The sequence below is a fragment of the Strix aluco genome, chromosome 15 (genome assembly GCF_031877795.1).
Source record: "Strix aluco isolate bStrAlu1 chromosome 15, bStrAlu1.hap1, whole genome shotgun sequence".
Taxonomy (NCBI): Eukaryota; Metazoa; Chordata; class Aves; order Strigiformes; family Strigidae; genus Strix; species Strix aluco.
This window is the reverse complement of record NC_133945.1, coordinates 9,171,000-9,192,321: the sequence shown is the minus strand read 5'-3', so window position 1 is coordinate 9,192,321 and position 21,322 is coordinate 9,171,000. Positions and strand designations below refer to the sequence as shown.

The 21,322-nt window shown below is 43.2% G+C and overlaps 1 protein-coding gene and 1 long non-coding RNA gene across 4 annotated transcripts in view; one reads left to right on the top strand and one right to left on the bottom strand.

The window, feature by feature from the left end:
- SDK1 (sidekick cell adhesion molecule 1) overlaps positions 1-21,322 on the top strand; it is a 416,682-nt gene that overhangs the window by 378,918 nt on the left and 16,442 nt on the right. For all 3 annotated transcript variants that reach the window (XM_074840972.1, XM_074840973.1, XM_074840971.1), the window contains 6 exons: positions 4,109-4,224; positions 5,638-5,824; positions 6,634-6,771; positions 9,878-10,039; positions 11,236-11,361; positions 19,426-19,590. In XM_074840972.1, the coding sequence (XP_074697073.1) occupies positions 4,109-4,224; positions 5,638-5,824; positions 6,634-6,771; positions 9,878-10,039; positions 11,236-11,361; positions 19,426-19,590 (894 nt within the window). The remainder of the gene's footprint in view (positions 1-4,108; positions 4,225-5,637; positions 5,825-6,633; positions 6,772-9,877; positions 10,040-11,235; positions 11,362-19,425; positions 19,591-21,322) is intronic.
- On the bottom strand, positions 1,571-9,919 carry LOC141930305 (uncharacterized). The gene is made up of 2 exons (XR_012625255.1): positions 9,795-9,919; positions 1,571-2,237 (listed from the first exon to the last, which is right to left on the bottom strand). It is a non-coding gene; the product is annotated as an uncharacterized LOC141930305 (long non-coding RNA).

Below are 21,322 nucleotides of genomic sequence, written 5' to 3'. Positions count from 1 at the left end.
TCTCCAAATCCTTTCCAGCTCTATTTTCCATGACTCTGTGTGCCAGGAACCAGTGTGTAAACTTTGGAGGTGCTGCCTGTGCACGCTTTAATTGTCAGCACATGCTACATTGAATATTGCTGTGTCTTCTCTCTTGTTGTTGCTCACTAGGTAGATAAGATTATGGCTGATACGTCAGAACATGCTGCCACCACCCCTCCATTATAATGTGTAGACATACAGATTAGAGGCTTTTTGGGCCTGGAGCTGTCTCTTTGTTCTGTGTTTATGCAACACATTGTGCAATGAGATTCTGGCCTCTAGGTGCTAACACCAAAATGCAAATATATTGATTACTAGGGAATAAAAGCAGGCATGTTCACAAAAGCATGCTTTGATGAACTGAGGGGAAAATGCTTGCTAGATAGAAAAGGATCAGAGGTCTTTACAAAACAGAAATTTGCTTGGGATTGTTTGGAACTGTGGGATCAAGCTGATGCACAGAAAATCTTCAGTCTCTTTCACTGCATTTTTCTCCTCATTTTTTGCCTGCATGTTTATTTAAATGGCATGAGTACTGGGGAATCTTGTCCCAGGCTTGTCTGTGAATTTCCTGACATAATACTGGCATTAGAGAAACAATTAGAAAGTCAGTAGAGGAGAAATCCTTTGCTACCCAGAAATTGGAGCAGATGTAAGAGCAGCAAGGAATGCTTCATAAAAACAGTTATTAAGTTTACCCAATGAATCACAAGGATTTGTAGCCTACGTGTTCTACAGAGCATCGTGGCAACTGTCACTAAGAAAAGGAATAATAGTTTCATATTGATGAAAAGCTCTCAGTGCCACACAGCCCAGAGAGCAAATATCCCAAGCAAGCAGTGAGAAAAACTAACGTGAACCCTCTGCAAAGCACGGAGCTCTGGTGCAGGCAGGCCACTGGGGATTTTAAGCACCTTCTCTTTAAAGGTTATAAGCATTTGCAAGCTCAAATTGACTGCAGTGTGAGCAGAGACTGTTCAGTATGACTGGAAAATGAGGGCACTGATATGTTTAAATGTGGATTTAGATGTGTAACTTTATTCATGGGCTCATTTTGACTTTCTCTTGAATTTCCAGATAGATTTGTTGCCTTTACGTGATCCTGCCAACATCATCCCAGTCCATAGATGATGATGGGTTTTTTTACTAATTACTATACAACATGCTCAGCCTTTCTTCTTACGTTTTGGCTGAGAGTTTCAAGGAGACAATCTCAAATGTGAATTGAAATCAGATAAGAAGAGAAATGTTTACAAATACCTGCATAAGATTTCAAGGCAGGATTAGACACAGAATTAGACTTCATGAATACATACATTTTTTTCAGGGAACGTGAAATGCTTTCTACCTGCCAAGAGCCAGTTTGGACCCTCGGGGGTCTGTGTCATTCCTGCTCTAGTTGATAATGTCACTAACACCTAAAGCAGTGTGAGGTATGCAGCTTTAACCTTGCCTTTTATGTATTTGTGATTTCAACAGCCATGAAAAAATTCAGAGCTCAGTAATCTTGAACTGCATTCCTAGAAGGTAAAAGGCTTTTGAATTCACCTTTAAAATACACTTGCTTTTATTGGCACAGGCTGTCCATACATTCAGTGAATGGTTTGGGGTTTCAAACAGGTAGAGTCTTTAGGGATGTGTTTCCTTCTTTTTGAAGTGTTTCATTTCACCCTTAATGTAACGTGCTGTCTGCACAGAGCCACATCAAGCATCAGCAGCACTTTTCTCCTGTCCCTTGCTGTCAACAAGAAATCTGTGCTTAGAAGAGGAGGGACACATCAGCCTTTGAAAGTTGAACAGAGAGACAGACTCACAGGGCACAAAACCAAACAATTTGCATCTCGTCGAGGCTCTGGGGTAGTGAAATGTCTTTTTCCACATAATCATTTTTTTTTTTTCCTCCCATGAAATTTTCCACCGCTGTGCCAGCAAAAGTGCAACTCCAGCAGCGGGAGTGTCAGTGGAGAATGATCGTTGGCAGTTTTTAACCATTGTGGTTCTTAGACGTGGTCCAAAAAGGGTTTGAGGAAAAGCGGTGTTTTTCTGGCGGCAGGCTGCGCACTCTGGCTCTTCTAATGGTCGCATCTCGGAAGCGGCAATTGCTGCAGGCTGGCACACGGGATCCAAAGAAAAAAGCTGTTGAAGATGCTGCTTCAGACCTGGGTATTGAGAGCACTTTGAAGCTGTCAACTCAGGACAGACAGTAGTGTCACTACCTAGAAACAAAATACATTGTTAAAGTGATCCATTTTCTTCTGTGATTGTACGTATTCCTGTTTCCCTGAGCATGTCATCATCTGCAAATCTCCAAGATGTATTTTCAGGTTTGTACTGTGTGATCAGTTTGGCCTCTCTAATGTGTGATGTGAAAGTCTCAAAATTTTGAGATTCTTGGTCCTTAGCAGAACAGTGCCTGAACACAGCCAGCCAGTTTAGCTGCTCCCTTCACTCCTCCGCAAAGTGCAGGAGACGGGGCAGCAGCGAGACGAGGGCACCCCTGTGAACAAGCTGTATTTTACTGATGGTCACTGTCACCTCTTGCATTCGCTACATCCAGCCAAAAAGGAAGCAAAAAATATGATAAACAAATAGTTTTAACTGAGCACTGGGATAAAGGCTATTTTCAATTTTGCCTTTCACGTTTTAATTGTACAGCAATAATTTTGTAATAGAGTTGCCGATGGCAAACATGCAAAAGACATTAACTTTATTTATGTTTTGGATTATTAATGTGGCTGTTAAAATTCCTCCAGTTAGTTTTGATTGAATTGTTTTTTTGTGCGATTCTGTCGTTTAATGGAGCGGTAAATAAGAATTTCTGATAATGAGCCCAAGCATCTGTCACAACAACCTGGCGCTGGTTATTAACATTTCCATTAACGGCAGGGTGGGCAGTGATAATATGGAAACCACACAGTTAGAACAAAATAAATAGTTGGTGTCAGGCTGAGTGGGTGTTAATTACTATTTTATTTTATAACTCTGGGGGGAGGGACTATTGGTAGAAAAGTGTGACTTATGAAGGTCATTCTCTCTGAAGAAAGAAGTCCCCAGAGGAACAGATAACCAGGGCTATCTGACTCGAGTAGTGAATGTTTTATCACTTCTATTTATGGCCCATAAAGGGGCAGAGAGAAAAGAGGCAGCTTTCTCAGGTGGTCTGGGTGAAGGCTATGTCACCGTGAACATGGTGAATGGAGAAGTGTACCCTTTGCCCTGCTTTTTTCTTCCTGCTTCTGGAGTTTGAACTGGACACGCTTCGGCACCTCTTCTGTAAACAGAACATGTGCTGTTTTGTTAAGACCTGCCGGAGGCAGAGACAGCAGGTCGGGAAAACAGACCATTCCTGCTAGCCACTGGGGAAGAAAATCCACCTGCACCAAGGTAGATCCTGACAAAGGGAAGGATGGTGTGACCCAGGTGCACTCAAAGATTAGTTTTCTAGCAAAGCACAATGCAAAGAAGAAATGCCATCAGGAGCCAAAGACAGCCAGCATGTATATGTGAAGGTATAATCAAAACAGAGCTAACAAGTAGCAAACTAAAAGTGATTTTGTCATACATAAAATATTAGTTGAATTGATTAGTGTCTGACTGGGTTTGGAGGTAATTTTAGACAGTATTTTGGCCCTAAGTCCTGGAGCCTTGAAGACAGGCTGTTATAAAGACCCGCTGCTGAGTGGGAGGCCAGGCTGACGGCAGCAAGGGGCTGCCTTGCTCCCAGTTACTGTCAGGAGCTGTCGGTCAGGAGCGCAGTGTCACTGCCAAAGGCAAGCCCCAAACGTTACTGTAGAATGAAGACAAAATTCTCCTTTCTTTTCCAAAGCTGCTAGCAGGATTGAGTTGGTTCAATGTCTACCCCAGTCTGTGTGGGACAGGACGTAACCACGTCCAGAGGCTCGGCTGCTCCTCAGTCCATGGGTGCTGAGATTTCCCGGTGCTATGGATACCTCCAGGGCTGACTCTGTTAGCTGACTTGTGGTGTGAACAGTCTGTCTTGGGTCCTTCTGCAAATGGAAAACTGCAACCTGGATATGAACTAGTTCTGCTTGTCACTATTAATTCTTCTGTCCTCCTTTCTCTCTAGCACCAGCTCTGGCCCCACAGAACATCCAAGTAAACTCCCTTTCTGCAAGCCAGCTGGAGCTCACCTGGGACCCCCCTCCTGCCGACAGCCAAAATGGGAACATCCAAGGCTACAAGGCAATCCTCCTGTTCCTACTGATTTCATTTATCTTGCTTGGCATTGCCATTACTTGTGAGATAGCTCTATGAACTACAGTTGCCCTCACTGCATAAGGCAAATTAAAACAGCATTCAGACTGCAGTACAGAAATGACACTAAGTCCCTAAACCAAAAGAAAGAGAATGAGATTGCGGGGGAAGAAAAGGAAAAGTGTGTTGCTATTTGTGGAGAAGGAGAGCATGGGGAAGCAGGGTATGCAGATAAGGAGGTAGCTCCACTTATGCGGGCAACATATCTGCTCCAAAAAGCAACAGACACACAAGAGCTAGGGGCAAGATATGTATTGAAGAAAATTAACTGAGCTTTCTATCTATCAAATGTTACAAGCCATTAGGAAAAGCAGAACTTTTTCCAAGCTAGAAGCCTGAGCCAGGTCAGATTTCAGAAGAATTATTTCATTTCCTTAACTTTAACAAAATTAAATCAGAGTATTAATTGTGTTTGGTTCACGGGAGATGAGCACGTTGCGGAGGCATGTTGTTTAGCTTCTCCAGCATGAGAATGGACCCTTAGAGAGTGGAAATGGGCAAGTCTACAAACACTGGGGCTTGGCTTGGGTTCAGTGTCTGGCTCTGCCTCTGTCCATGAATTTAGGTCCATAAGCGAAGAAAAGCCAAGCCAATGTGAATAATCTGGCATCCCTTCTTGGCAGTTACAAGCATCCTTATATATCAATTCATGTTCTTTTCCTTTTGTACGTATATAGATGGCTCTAACAGCTTGGCTTGCAGAGCCAAGGTGGAGTCTTGCCTTGGCTCATTCTCTCAACTTTCTGGCTTGCTTTGGCCTGTTGTAATGCTCTTGCTGCCAGGCCTGTCCAATAAGTAGGGCTGGCACCACTTTTCCTCTTGGAAATGACTTCTCCAAAGCCTAATTTTATGGCATCAGGATTAAAAATTATGTAAGGGAAGAATGGGGAAATGTATCTCAAGGAACTTTAGGGAAAGTCTTTATTACCCTCTTCAGGAAGACATTTGCTTGTCTGTCTGTGAAACCATTGTGTGCATACAGAGACGAATTATGGACCATCATATCAGGATGCCAGTGCTGACAGGCAGCTAGCAGTTCAGGGAGAATTTAAAAACTGACCTCTCGTTGCTGAACTCTGGCAGCTCATATCTGCTGTCATTAGGCCATATTCTTCAGCCTGTGCTCTATTTTTGAGTGATGTACTCAGCTACTTGGTCACCGGACTCAGGGGAATTTGCCAAAGGAAGAGAAAAGATTGAGTATGTGGTGAAAAGCGTTAGTATGCCATTTAATGGAGGAGTACAGAGCAAGACTGCACCATCTTCCTGATCTTTCATAGCTGGATTGCCCAGATATTTTCAAGTTGTAGGATACAGTAAAACATCTCACTGTCCCAACAGATTTATTACTGGGAGAGCGACATCCAAAATGACACGGAGAAAGTGAAGGTCCTTTTCCTCCCAGAGACAACAGTCCGGCTCAAAAATCTGACCAGCCACACGCAGTACATGGTCTGCATCTCCGCTTTCAACGCAGCTGGGGACGGCCCCAGGAGCAGCCCGTCACAGGGCAGGACACACCAGGCGGGTACGGGATTGTTGTCTTGTCTCAAAGCACAGGCTTGGCAGTGACCAGCATGTAACTGGGCAGTGGCTAAGGGAAATGGGTGGATGCAGGAGGGCACTGGTGTTTAGATTTAGGTTTTGGATGGGTCATTACATTGTAATGGTCTTGGAGGGGAAAAAAAGGGATCAAATAAGTGGACCATGTGGGAAAGGGAGTGATACAGCAGAAATAAGAATGGACTGGCAGAAGGACCAGTCCCTTCACAAGGTCCAAAAAGAAACTGTGGGTCTGTTTGTGGCCTCTGCTATGACATCTGAAAACCTAAAGGAACTCATCTCCAGTGCGTGAAAATTGCCCAAACAGTCCTGTGAGAGAATTATTGTGCTTTTTATAATTTCTCTTTTTTTAAAAAAAAAAAAAAAAAAGCTGGATCAGCAGCCATGCAGGCAGACTGAGCTGTCTCTGTGCTGGACGTGTCCGTGGTGGGAGCGCTCCAGCACAGGCTGAAGGCAATGCCCTTGGTGCTGGCTGTGAAGAGAAGGTGTGCACTCGGGCTGTATGCTCACGCAGCACCCTTCTGAGGGTCTTTCCCTTCTGTCCTATCTCCCTGCTTGCTTTTGAGGTTAAGCTTTGCAGCTGAGAGGCTGCTTTTTTTCAGACAGATTGCGTTTTCTGACTGATTACAGGACATTGGGATACAATTGACAGATCCCATTCTCAGCTTGTTACCTTTAGATTTAGGCTGGGAAAATAAACCAATGTTTTATAATATATATGTATATCAGATTGACTACTGCTACTGCAATTCAATCTCTTTGTAATCCTTTCAGCACCCAGTGCTCCCAGCTTCTTGGCGTTCTCTGAAATCACTTGCACTACACTCAATGTGTCTTGGGGCGAGCCGACAGCAGCAAATGGAGTCCTGCAGGGTTATCGAGTAGTCTATGAGCCTTTGGCTCCCGTCCAGGGTAAGAAAGACCTCCGATCATACATATTCATGGGGAAATGACAGAAAAGTACTGTAGTATCTTTTATCTCTGCCCAATTTCCTACTTGTTCTCTGCTGTTTTCCAAGAGAAGCCAGGTGGCAGAGGGTAAGTAAAACAATTCCACTTTTGCCAAAACTGTTCAGCAAACTATAATATTGTGGAACATAGCTTTTGTCTGTTCTCTCTCATTTTCTTGCACAAACTATATTCTGTGTGATTTGAAAAGTCATTTTATGGCCATCGTTACCTGGTATGGACAAAGAGGAAACTCAGCCTGAGAGTGCCTGATTGTCTCCCCGCTTTGCGCTTTGAAATTGCTGAGTAGGCTCCATCCCAGAATAGTCGTCAGACACATTTGTGTTGCTTATCACATCATGTGTCACTTCTGTTATCGCAAAGATTGCCTGGGCATCAAATGTACTAGTCATCACTGGTACCGCTGCTGCTTTTGACAGGGGAGAATAACTGAGATAGAGATTTAGTTGTGTCTGTTTACATGGAGTTTTCAAGTAGCATTTTTAACCCAGCACCAGATTTAAGCTGGACCACAACAATGTGGTGGCCACAAATGTTTCATTAATTTGCCAGAACAGCAACGGAGAAGGATTTGGCAATTTCTCTGAAAACAAATGTAAATTCATTCCAAAGGTGAATTAGAAAAGATTACAGTTTGTGGATGGTCTTATTAATATTTTCATATTCCTGGTAGATCACCAATAGTTCAATAGGATGTCCAACTTTGGTAGTGTGACAGCAGGGAGAGTAATTTCAGCCATTGCCAATCCATTTTAAACTCTTTTTCAAAGAAATAAGGATATCAATCACTCGTATTTGCTTCTTCTGTAAGGAATAAAGATCTATATTGTCTGAATATCCATGTCTCATGCACTGAGGAAGTTATATTCAGGAATGAAAACACGAGAATAAAAGCACTTTCAGCCTTTACGGCTGGCAGGTTTGAGCACAAACAACTAATGCAGAAAGCATTTCTAATTCTGACCAAGAAATGTGCACAGGGTATGCAGGATGTTCAGGCTGTTTGGGCATTTCCTGCCTTTTATTCATTCCTACATAGTGTTTAAGAATACATTTTTTCCCCTGAAAATATGGACGTGTCAGATCATGTTTTCTCTGTATGCATTTGACTTAACATCCTCAGATTCTTTGTTTTCTTTTCTTCTCTCCCCCACATCTGCCTGTGCTATCTCTGACTCCAGTTTGTCTCTCCTTCCCCAGCAGAAGATTTCTGATGCGAGCAGGGAGGTTATGGAGGGCTTTTCCTCAGATTCTAAATTTTTGCCAAAATTTATTTCCCAGTTTCCACCCATTTGCTCTCGTGCCAACATTTTTCTTTCACCAAACGTATTTATTCTCCCACCGTGGTAAGTAATCCCTCCCTCGATGCCATCATTTTCCTCTGATAGAAAAGCCATGCTCCTTTATTTAGAGAGCAAGGCAAGCCAAACTTATTTGAAGATGGAGCACGTAATGGTGCTGAAAGCAGGTAGCGAGGCTTGTGGGGCCAGCAGCTGCCAGACCCCACGATCCCGGAGGGTCCTTCCAGCCCCAGGTCTCACGTTCCTCCGTGCCAGCACTACAGTGCAACAACATGGATGGACCAGACCCCTGGAGCTTTTTTCCTGCATCTTTTGACTTTGCACCCATCCATGATTTTTGGCTGAGCATCCTCACCGTTGTGACACCTCCTGCCTTCCCACTCACAAGCCACCACTTAAAACCTGCACATTTTGCAAAACTTTCTAACTGTGATCTGTTCTTTAGCACAGCCTTCTCCCTCTTTGACCTTTTATTGTTTAAGCTTTACCATGTTATGTTTTACACAGTAATAGACAACAAAATTGCCCTGGAGCCTTTTTTAACAGTTCCTTTCTTTTGGAACATAACTTCAAAATGACAAATGCTTCCTGATTTGTCTCAGAGAAATGAAATAGTACACCTAGGGAAGGAGGGAGCCCTTTTACTGCTTCCTCGTTAACCAAGGAAAGATTCCTGCAGTTATAAATTGTATCTGGGAGAAAACTTTGAACAGAAATTGCGTGGACATTATTCTTTATTTAACTGATAAAAACTGAAAGCATCATCTTGATTTGCATAAAATAAGCATCTGGATTGAAAAACATCTTCCTTCTGCATTTTTCTGGAAAGATAAACTATCAAGCAGCCTTCTCTAGTGGGAAGAACATTCTCCCACTTCCTATCTTCTTGGTTTGAAATGTGTTATGTACATCTACAGAACCAGAAAAATGCCAAAAGGGCTCTGTAAATTTGAACTTTCTGTTCTGTAAAATATTTTATAAATCAAATTATTTCCATTGACTTACTTTTAGAAAATTTAACTGAGAACTAGAATTTTTGTTTTCAAAGCACTCATTACCACTCTGCCCTTTATGCAGCACTGAGGACCTAAACCTGAAACTAGCTATGAGCCTTGATGAAGGAAACAGCACTGGTTTTAATTCATCTGTGTGAGAAAAATTCTTAGAGAGTGAGAAGAGTGAAACACAAGTCACAACTTCAGACTTGTCCAAGCTAATAGTGCTTTGATTGCATCCCCTGTTGAAGTGGCATTTATACCCACAAGTTACCTGTGAGATACACATCCTTCATTCTGCATTCACTTGGTAATGGTGGAAATGACAGGACAACATGAAAGAACCTGGCCCTTGTTTCCTCCTCCAGGCAATGTTGCAGGTTACTTGGCAAAGCAGCAGTGGAGAAATGCTTGCTTAGGAAGCAGTCTGCAACGTGCAGTCCTCTTCGTTTACCTCCTCCTTTCTTCCCAGAGTAATTAGTGAAGTTGCGTGTAGTCTCTTGGTAATTTCCCAGTTGTGTTGTAAGGTTTTTTTCTTGTCAGTACCCACTTATCAAGCTTAAACTGTAATTATACTTATCAGTGCTGAAAATTGGCTATTATCACTACTTAAACTCCTGCTAATTGTAAGAAATACTTTCTTAGCAAACTGTTAGATAATTTTACTTACCATCTAGATGTAATAAGCTCCACTTGATTTCTTCTTTTGCATTGCAACCTTCTCTTATTTTTTAATCTGCATGGCTGTTCTAGGGGTGAGTAAGGTGGTGACCGTGGACATTAAAGGGAACTGGCAGCGCTGGTTGAAGGTCCGAGATCTCACCAAGGGCATGACCTATTTATTCAGAGTGCAAGCCCGAACCATCGCCTATGGACCTGAACTGCAAGCCAATGTCACAGCTGGGCCAGCAGAAGGTAAGTGGAACCATAAAAGCATGTCGCAAGCCAAATCAGTTATACAAACATGATCCAACAGCGGGAAATAGTGCACTCAGGGCTTCACATGAATTTCCTAGCCAAGGAGAAGTTGAGTCACAGGAGCTCAGGACATGATTCAGTGGGTTTCACAACTGCTCATGAAAAACATGTTTCCTTTTTTCCTGAAATCTAGAAGTCTGATGTGAATAAACAAAACAGTGTTAATAAATCATAACTCAAACGGGCTAGCCAGGGATTTCACAGCTGCAGCCTTAGAGCACAGCGCATAATTCTGACTGTACTGCTATGTGGTGGAGTCAGAACTGGAATAACTCTGCTGAAACCAGCCGAGGTTCCTGGATGTAAAGCCAGAAAGAATTTACAATTATTCTCTCCTGACACTTTGGCTTATGCAGAGGGAGAGGTCTGCAAATTTCCTGATATATCAAGAGGAGCTACAGGCTGAACACCAGCTTGGTTCAATGTGTGTACCAAAAGAGTTTGTTCTCTTATTTGATCAGTGATTTTGATAAACAGATAATCTAACAAGGTAAATGCCCTCCAAATGATATAACCCTGTCCAGTAAATCACAGAACATCAATGCAGTGGTGGCATTTCTGATTTTTGCTTCTTTTCCAGCTCAGGGAAATATTTGCTCCCTCCATCAGAGCCACATCTGGCAATTCCACCCTTCTGAGTGCCAGCAAGCTTTCATTAGCTCCACAGCCATTATCTGGGACAGCGGCACTGTGGATCCACAGTTTAACTCTCATGCCCTCCACCACAGACAGTATAAAGCAGGAATCCTCTCTAGCATGGCCATGGCATCTTCCCAAGCGGATGGGCAGGCAGCTGTCCCCGCAAACCTCTCCCTGAAACTTGGAGGCTGGCTTCACCTCTCAAGTCAGAAATAGCAGTGGCAATGTGCAAACGCTGCAGATATGTTAATGGTTAAAATGAGAGTGGTTTTACTCTTTCCTTCTTAACACAGGTAATTGTAAAACCCAGCCATTGATACATGACCGCTGGTGTGAGAATAAGTGGAAAATTTAGGTTACTAGCCCACTGAGCTGCCTATATGTTGACCAATATTTCTAGATAATTTTTTCCCCTATACCAGTAGAAGAAATGGAGAATACTGCAGTCTGTCTGTGATACCACAATCATTTGTTAACCTTGTTTCATCCTTCAGGGTCTCCCGGCTCCCCTCAGGAAATTCTGGTGACAAAATCTGCTTCTGGGCTGACGCTACAATGGACTGAGGGAGATCCAGGAGAAAAACCCACAACTGGCTACATTATAGAGGCACGACCCTCAGGTAAGCTGTGGGAAACACAAAGAGCTTGATGTAATGAGTTCCCTTCTTTCAGTCCATGCTGAAAGCCATCCCACAATGGAGAGGTTGTTTCTCGTTCCAGTAAGGTAATGGGATTTTGTGAGAGAACGCCATCGCCAGCCAGTATTAAACTGTTGCTGGTTTATTATGTGGTTTAGCACATTTTCTCCTGTTTAGGAATAGTCACAGAAAATTACCCTGAGTGCTCTGGCTTTCACTGTGCTATATCACTGGTAAATCATCCAACTGATGAGCTAATATAGTTAATAATTAAAACTCACTTAAATGCTTACAGCGTCTTTCGTGCACAAGGACTAATAAGTACTTGCAAGCTGTAGTTTGAGGACCACAGATAGAAATCTGTCCTCTTCTGCAGCAGAACACAGCAGCTAATTATTGTTTTACTGTTAATAATAGGGGGCCCAGGACTTTAGTACCACATACACATCACTTTCTGCATTTATTCTGCAGGGGGAGGGCATTAGAGGGGGAAAAGGAATCCCCTCATCACCACAGTTTTTCTTGGTGCTTTCTCAGAGCTCCTTTGCTTCTGGGATTTTCATTTTACTGAAGCTGCTCTCTGCTTTTTCCAGAATATTTCCCAAGTTAGACAAGGTAATTTTAAAAGTAGGCGTATGCTCCAGCCTGTCCACAGCCTCTCCCAGCTTGGTTACCCCTGACAAATTCAATAAGCGCACACTTTCTGGTAACCAAGTCATTAAGAAAAAACAGTGAATGCTGCCAGACCCCTGTGTAATCTCACTTGATAATTTCCCTCCACTCTGACAGCAAATGTTGATAACCATTCACCGAGTACAGTTTTCTAGCCAGTGATGCATCTACCAGATACTTGTTTCACATAGGCCGTGTTTGAATGTCACGATGTCAAAAGCTTTGCTGAAGTCAGGATAGATGATGTCTGCTCTTTCTCCTCTATTGACAAGGTCTGCTACTCTGTCACAGAAAGAAATTAGACATGATTTATACTTGACATATCCATGTTGGCTGCCTGTTTTTTCCTTTTTTTACTTCTAGGTGCTTGCTCATTGCTTGATTATATATTGATTAAATGAATGCTTATCTGTTTGATTATATAAAGGATCCTGTTTCTTGTATGTGTCTTGAATGTAACGTTGCATTTAAAACCAATTATTTTGATTACGTTTAACCAGACCAGTAACAAAATTATTGCCTGCGTTTGTGTGATCGTCACTGAAGATGCAGATTTCCATACCTGCCTCTGATAGAATTTGCTCTGTGGTGAGGCTCTGCTGTGGCCCTAAAATTTCTTCCTTATTTCTATCATTTAACTTGACAACTGTTTTCAAAACAAAGTCAAGGGAAATGTGTACCTTCTCAAAGCACTGTATTTTCCCAGAGTGATCAAGATTTTTTTTAATTAGAGGCATGACACCACTGTGCTTCTATTTCCCTTACCTCAGTTTACTGATTTCTGCCCTTATTTCTTCATAGGTAGAAAATACTATGTCTTATTTGAACAGCATTGTTTAGATAGCAAGTCAAACCAAAACTGTTCATTGAAGTTCACTTACCAGTTTATATTTGCCCAAACACGGTTTTTTGAGTAAGAGTATTTTAGAGGGAAACCTGCAGCCCATGTACAGATTGTCTGCAAGCTGGAAATTCAACTTGTGTGAGTAGTGACACTGCAAACTCATCCGATGTTCCTGGGCTTCTCTTACCAAACATTTTGCAGTTCATGGCTAAGGATGTATGATTTGTGGCCCACTCATTTTGAGTATGAAGAAAATAGTCTCTCCAAGGCAGGTCTGAGCTGCATTAACCCTGGGTCACTCCTGCTGGCCCCACTCCACTGATCCTGGAAACACACAGAAGAGGTCTTATTCTCCCGCTCTTGCAACCTGACTGTTGAGGCATTTAATTCCTCTTCAGATTATTTTAATCCTATTCATGCTGCTGTAGCAAATGAACTAGGCATTTGTATGCTGGATTCTCATCCTTCCTTCTGGTTGCAGCTGTAGGAAGCGTGAAATGTGATCCAGGAGAGGAGACAGGCTAATTGGAACGTTTGCTTATTTCGCCCAAGCGTCAGCTTCCTTTCTGTGCCTCTTTTCTTCCTCATCTCTGCACGGAGGAGTTTGAAATCTGAATTACGAGCTTAACAAAAGCAGGGAACTAATTCCTTCTGTCAGGGCTGGTCATTCAGAGCAGCTTCTGTTTTAATATAGTTCTAAGAATTTGCTTCTGCATGTTGATTTATATGGGTAGTAGAATGTGGATTGGAGCAACCTTTGTTTTTAAGGAGTTGTTGTCCAAGAGAAGAGCAGTTGACTTGTGCCCTTCACATAAAATCAAGGAAGGAAAAGATATATTCATCCATCTGAGATTAAAAGAAGGGGCTTTGGACAGACAGATGAAAAGCTTTAGCTTGTTGCCAATATTTAAATGCAATACCACTACCTTAGTGTTTCACATCTCAAGTGTCATCTATTATAGGCCTCATTACCCCAAACGTTAAATGCTGTATCATCTCATTTTCCCTGCTGTAGCTCCCTGCCAAGACTCTTCCATCAGAGTAAGAGGGTGGCTTTCTGTCAGAAATGGCAAACCCTACTCCCTTTTGTCACTTCCCTTTGAATTTTTTGGTACCCTGCTGTGTCTCCCAGGGCTCCAGCTGCCCTGCTGGGTTTAGCAATGGTGGCAGCAGGCAGCTGAGATTGTTCATTTAGTCTCCCTGTTTCTCTCCCGGATTTATGGATGGTGACCAGGCTGACTATATCCTCTGCATTTTGAATATACTCAGACACGGGGATGGAGCACGCAAACCAATATTTTTTGCAGAGTGATCTGTGCTAGAGGAAGACATTACAGAAACAGAAGAGTTTTTCTTTTCCTTCAACTTCTCTGTCCCTGGAGAAATGAATTCCAGTTTAGTTCCTTGTGCATTACAAGAAATGCAATTAAGCAGCCTCTGTCACTGCCATCGTAAGCACTCCCTAGACATCAACTAGGCTGGCTAAGGAATGGGTATTAGATCGTGTCCTCAGACTTTACGTACAGAGGAAAAGACAGAAATGGCACAATGATGTTAAGGTTCCCAGTGCTGCTGGAAGGAGTGGAGAGGTTGATTTCACCCCTCTTTTCCCAACTCCATGCTGCATCCAGTGCTCCTCTCTGTACTGTGCTTTAATGGTGGGCACGTGGCCTCTAAAGTACCAAGCAGTCTCACATAGACTTGCCTCCCAACTGTCCCTGTCTACAGAGACGGTGTTTCTGCATAATGTCCTGGGGATCCACACTGCCAGGAGTGCACATGAATATGTAACTGCCAGCATGAGACCTTCATGCATGTGTTGGCCTGCTGCAGTCATCTTCAGCTGCAGGGCAGCCGTGTAGGTGTTCAGTCAATCTGCTTCATGGCTTGTGTCACTTCAGGAAAAGCCTCTGTCCCAGGACAAGCTGATAAGAGATTTCCTCTTCTGCTTCCTCTCCCCATGCATGCATTTTGGATTTTGTTTGTCTGCTTTTCCCAAGCAGGGGATGACTTAAGCCCAGCGGGGGAGAATTGCATCTTAACGTGTTTCCAATAGTAGTATTTCTAGCACCCTGACTGGCATGAACAGGCCAGTAAACCTCAGATCAGCCACAAATCATGAGTTTAGGTCACAGACAAGTCAATAAACTGTTTCCTTTAGCTCCCCGAGATGATCAGTTCCATGAAGACGTTTTGGGGAAGAACCTGTCTACTTGGAGTGGGGATTGTTCTTCCTAGAAATGCTAGGTTTCACTTCCAGCACCCTGAGGGCAGATCTCACTTTAGTTTCCTTTCTGGTGTCTTGAGTAGTGTTTTTATGTTTTCTTCCTTTTCTATTTATTTTTAAACAAATGAGGGAGTGCAGTGTCAAACATGGACACAAACCAGCAGAAGTCAGTAAATTCAACCTGAAGGGTGCAGCTGCATTGCCGGCATCTGCCATGGCGCCTTTGGTTTGCTTCTGCTCGCGAACGACATGCCAAGGCTGACAGTTTGTCAGCTTTCACTTCCCATTCCTGTCCTTTCACTAGTTTGCATGATAATCCAGACCTTTGCCTCTGACAAATACACCCACATTTTAATTTTGTCCTCTGTAGGAGGAACACTACTTGCGTTCAGACAGTCCTTAACTCTCAGCAGCTTCTCCCCTCATAAACCTCCTAATGTGTAATTAGGAGAAGGTTTTACAGCATGGCTCTCCTCTTACTCTAAGAGGGGAAGGCTGGTGTTTAAGATCCAAATAACTGACAGCTTTCCATCTCCCCAGCTGCAGCATGGCAGTTGTTTATTAGTGGCCTGAGTTAGCAGAGCCGGGAGCCTTCCTTCCTGACTGACAGTTTTATTCAGCGTGGAATCCCCGATTAATTGCCTGTGAAGCCAGGCTGGCCTGTGGATGCTGTGTGTGGCTGCAGCACAGGATGGCCGGCGCCTGGCCGGGAGGGTGGCCAGGGCAGGCGGGACATCATGTTAGGTCAGAGGTGGTTTCACGTTCCCCTGTCATTCAGATCTCCTCATGCACGTGCCTCACTCCCAGATTGGGTGGAGAAGTCAAGGCTGGAGGATAAAGATCAAATCTCACACCAGCAGGAAATAAGGCTGGGGCAGGGCCTGGTGAAGCCTTTATAGAAACAGGAAGCAAAGAAAAATTAACCTTTTTGAGGAGCCCTCCCTTTTCCATCAGACATTTAGGCCTTTTTTAAGAAGCCGAGTGAAAGGCAATATGAAATTAAGAAAAGGACAGATGTTATTGAAAGAAAAGCATTTGCAAGCAGTACGCGTGCATCCCTGCTGCCAGCTGTGCTGCCTCGCTCAGGCATTAACCAGGAGCGGGCTGGGGCTGACACCTTGCACCTCTTGGTGGGAGTCCAGTGTTGCAAATGCTTTTCTTCTCCATTTCTATAAGTTAATGCCCAGTTGATATCCCAACCATAGCATGTGCATCTTTTCTTCCAAAACTGGGTGGGAAATACTGTGTACAGTGTACTAATGATTTTCTACTGAACTTAAAGGCCAATCTTTGCTATCACAGGTGACCTTCTAATGAATTCTCTTTCAGCTGAACTTCTAACATTTAGAGCAAACCTAGTTTTGAGGGATGATAGAAGAGATGCAGTGAATGAATTCACAAGTGTGTGTTCAATATTTAATCTCAAAGTTCACCACTGAAATAAAATGCTTTCTTAGTTTGGATATATCTGATTGCGATCTCTGTCTACAAAGAAGGGCCTGAATATTCCAGATGGAGAGAAAATAAATTAATTGAGGCTCTGGAATTATAAACCTTGATGTCTAGGGCTTGAGAAGCCACAGACTCTACTGTTCATAGCATTTGCATGGAGTCAGCAGTGGGGCAGACATAAGGATGTCCCCCTTTTCAGGCTGCCACCCTGCAGTTTTCTGACCACTGTAGCTGCATCAGCACCTCCCTGGGATCCCAAGGATCACATGCTGAGTCCCATCTTGGCCAAGCCCTGTTTCCTACCCCAGAAAAAAAGTTTGGGCAAAGATTCTTTTAATGAATCAAAGGGGGATGGGTCAGAGAAGATATGGCCACCAGCCATAGCCTCTCTGTGTCCCTGTGAGACAGGAGTCCCTCTGGAGAAACATCCACCAGCAGCCTTTGCTGCCCCACGCCATCGCCACCATAGCCAAGGGGACAGAGAGGTGGAAGTGCAACGCTGACTTCTCAAGGGTAGTTTTCCCAACTTTTGCAAGCTTTACAGAGTGGTTAAATTTACACTTCTTGGTCTGTTGGATGTTCTGCACTGTGCAGCCTGATAGGTTTGAGAAAATGAGTGAGAAAGTGTGTGTGTGAACAGTTGTGTTTGTTGCAATGAGTGTTGAGCATTTATTTTTATTGTTGCCTTTTCTTCCCCCATTTAAGTGGCTTTCAATGCAAACAAATTGCTTTTCAGACAATTCACAATGGGCTCAAATTCTCTTATTGCTGTTTGCAAATGTGTTTATGAAAGCTCAGGCAATTCTAGCAATTATGGCAATATTTTATAGTCTGAGATGCATCTTCCTAGTATTGGTGGTTGCAACAATCTAACTTTGAAAATGCATCCCTCACTCCACCCTCTTCAGAGAATCTAAATCCCAAACTCCCTTTTTATTACATTGTAAGTTTATGTGGTAGAAATAATCTAGCCTTCTATTGCCCTGTAAAAGGGAAGTCAATATTTTATCTCTTGTTTTATAGCCATTGTAATATCCAACTAATACATAACAATGGTACATTATGATAACTTCATTATACTCTGATCATGCTGGTGAATAATGTATTGGTCTGAATTTTAAGCATGACAGAAAAATTACCTATTTTTATTGTTCTTTGGTATTTCTCAAATGTAGCTGGAACAATAACATTTCAGTCTGCTTTTTGCATCCACTGAGACTGCCAATCCTCATGATCAGAAAAGATGTAGTTTGGGGGTTGTTAGTCATTGTGTGTGTTGCTAGACGTGCAGCACAGTACAAATTACTGAGCCAATATTTACTGATGCCAAAGTTAAAACATTCACATGGCAATGCACCTGCAGTGTTAATCAATCCATCTTTGCTGCTATTCCCTTTTGCACAGAAGTAGGCTAAGGGCCAAATTTTGCTCTGTTACACTAGCACAATTCTGGAACCACTGCGGTGACTCCAATTAGTTTACACTCAGGTAAATGCGAAGCAAATGAGAACAGATTCCTGCCTTACATTGCAGCAGCAGAAAAAGTCACTGAGGGTAGTGCTGCTGGGTCCTGCTTTATTGTTACCTTGATAACACCTCAAGCTGCAGAAGTCATGCTGATGCTCGAATCTCACAGTGCAGAGGACTTTCTTTCAAAGCAGGCAGCTCCTGCGCTGGAGTCCTATCTACGCAGAGGTTATCATCATATTCCTGTTGCTGTAGGAGAAAAATAGGCATTGCTTTGAACAGCTTTGAAAAGTAAAAGCTCAATGGGATACTTGTGAGGTCAGATCTATAACTACACTGGCTCAGGCTAGCTGAGAGTTTGGCCCCATGCGTAGACAGTAACTCCATTTTGTCAGCAAAAGTGCTGGGCACCAATTGTTACTGAAAAGCAGTCCGTTTAGATTAATGTTTGATTCCTGCACTCAAAATTATTGACTGACATTTTTAATTATAGTTGGTTTTGTTCTGACTGGTAACAGCATCCATCTTGTTGAAAGTTCTTTCAATTGTAGTCAAGTGAATATAAGATTACGGGTATGGATCAGGGACCAGAATGGTGCCTGGTCAGGATGTGCATCAGGATCAATGTCAGTGTGGCTGCTGAGAACCAAGATTACCCTACTGAAATGCTCTTATCAGAATGGCATTGCGCTTCTAACAACTTTGAGAGGTTTAGAATACAAACAAAAACTCATTCCTGTTTAAAAATGCATGGCACGGAAGCGCAGTGCCGGCTGTCGCGCTCTGCGGGCTGTGCCACGCTGCGGGCCAGCAGATGCGAAGGACACATCACTGTTGATATTGTGAAGCAAGCAGCACTCTGGTGACACCAGTCCACCCGGCACCAGTTCATGCAAGGCCACAGTACTTCCCACCAAGACCCAAATCTTACATTAGTTTGCAAAGCCTAGCCTACACACTTCAATAGCAAAGTCAGTTTTGCAATGTAAAAAGCAGGCAAAACCTGTGTGATTAGGGCTCATTAATGTAGCAGGTTGCTTTGGGTTTACTTGCTCTGTCAGATAACAAGCGTGCTGATGCGGTGACCTTACCTGATCAGGAAGCACCCAGATGGCTGGCAGCTGCTCTAGCCAGTGCAGGTCGCAGATTTTAGAGGAAACCTCTTCCATCTGGGCTATTATAAGACCCCATCATGAATAAATGCCTTTATAGATGGGGTCTTGCAGGGCATTGTGACATCCGTGTGTATCACTGAGCAGCCTTCAGGTAAGCATGTCCACTGCCTGTGGTTGAAATACACAATTAATGACAATTTTTTCCAATGAGCAGAAGGAAGTGCCAAGTCACACAGCGCATGCCATTTCTCTCCTTGCTGCTTTCCTAGATGAAGGACTGTGGGATATGTTTGTGAAGGACATCCCTCGCAGTGCTACCTCCTACACAGTTGGCCTGGACAAACTGAAACAGGGTGTGAGCTATGAATTTCGTGTGGTGGCTGTCAATGAATTTGGCTATGGAGAACCAAGCGTTCCCTCTGTGGCAGTATCAGGTAATCATGAATTTTTTTTAATATCTTTTCCAGTGGAATTTCTTAGGGTTGGGGGAAGAAGGGGGGGGAAAACAACCCAGATTCTCTAGTTGCAACAAATAATCAAGGGCAGCTTGTTTTCAGTTGTTCTAGGATAAAACCAGAATAATATAGTAGTGAATCAAGGCTTGTTATTACTGTATACTTTACTCTCAAGAGGAAAAATGCATGTGTGCCATTTTTAAGTTTGACAAAAGACCTTCTCAGGAATTTCATGAGTGTTTAAATGTAAGATCTCTTGCCCTAAGACTAATTTACAGTCTACAATTTGCTTTTTCTCCTTTCCTAGTATGTTGTTTTCTTTGCTCTGCTTTCTTCTTTTTTTCCCAGGGTTCTCTTCTCATTTTCTGTGTTATTTTGTATGTAGCTCTCAAAAATATAAAAGTTTTACAAAATTATTCCTGATATACTCTGCTCTGACAGTTCCAGTACAGTATGATACCTCCAGTCCCCCTTCATCAGAACAGCTCATTGGTGATGCTCTGGGGCTCTTCCCACCATCCCTGCAATGCTTATTCCCAGTAAATAGGGCCATGGCCTAAACACGCTTCCAAAATCCCTTTGAGCAGCCCAGCATTCTGATTTTCTGAAGGAACTTCAATACCTCTAAAAGCAAATTCCACTCAACTTGCCACGTCTGGGTGGCTCGAGTTCGGTGGCCTGTTGTGAAGTGGGAGACCTTGCCCTCGTGACGGCTTTGCCTCGGTCTCCTCCTAGCCTTGCACAGACAGCTCTACTCCAGGTTGGTTTTGAGCAATAGGTTTCATCCTTGCTGTGTCAGCAAAGACAGACAAGAGGAATAAAAGAACCTGATAAGCGGCTTTGTGATTCAAAATTCTGGAGAGTCCTGAGAACCTGGCAATGCTCCAGTATCTGGAGTGGCTTTTATCTCTTTACTCCTCCAGTGAAAAGCATAAACAACATTCAACAGTTACCCAGCAGGCAAGAGTAGTAAATGCTGCTATCGCCATCACGGCTGTGTTTGTCCTTACACAATTAACCACTTAGCCTGTGAGAGCTGTCTATGGATTTCAGTGTGAGTGCTACCCTTGCTTTTCTCCTTCAGGACAAGGACATAGACAACCCACTTCAAACACCAAGAGTCAGTGTTTTTCCTATCTGTGGTTTCACAGAGGCTGTAACACAATGTAAAGGGTCAGTAATCATGTCAGTCTTTCCTTTCCTGAAGATATTCCTCTGAAGCTGGGCATGCATCTCCTTGTCACGATTTTTATAAATAAACTGCTTGTTTGTAAGTTCTCCACTTGAACAGAACTATTTAATTCACCTCCTTTTGATGCTTCAGTGTTCATCTCAAATTGCTGCATGAAAGTAAGAGGTTTCTGTTGAGATTCACAGTCATAAAAGTATAAAGCATTTTAGGCTGGCCACTTCAGCTAGCACAGGGAGGTATAAATTGCACTGAATCTGCTCAGCCCAGCATGGCTTGTGCAGTTTGCCTTTACGACTTTATTGGCCTGGACTGGCCTCCTAGCAAAGAAAGATTGTGGCTACTTTTCACTGCTGCAGAATACCCAGTGATCTGGAACAAATTTGAGCTCATATCATCAGGCTTACAACAGACTTGCGTTTAGATCCAGGGCTCAGGACAGTCAGGGAAAAAGAGTGCCTGGGCTCAGTGATAGTGCTTGGGTTGAAGTTGGTCTCCTGGCATCGCCCATTCCTAGCAGGT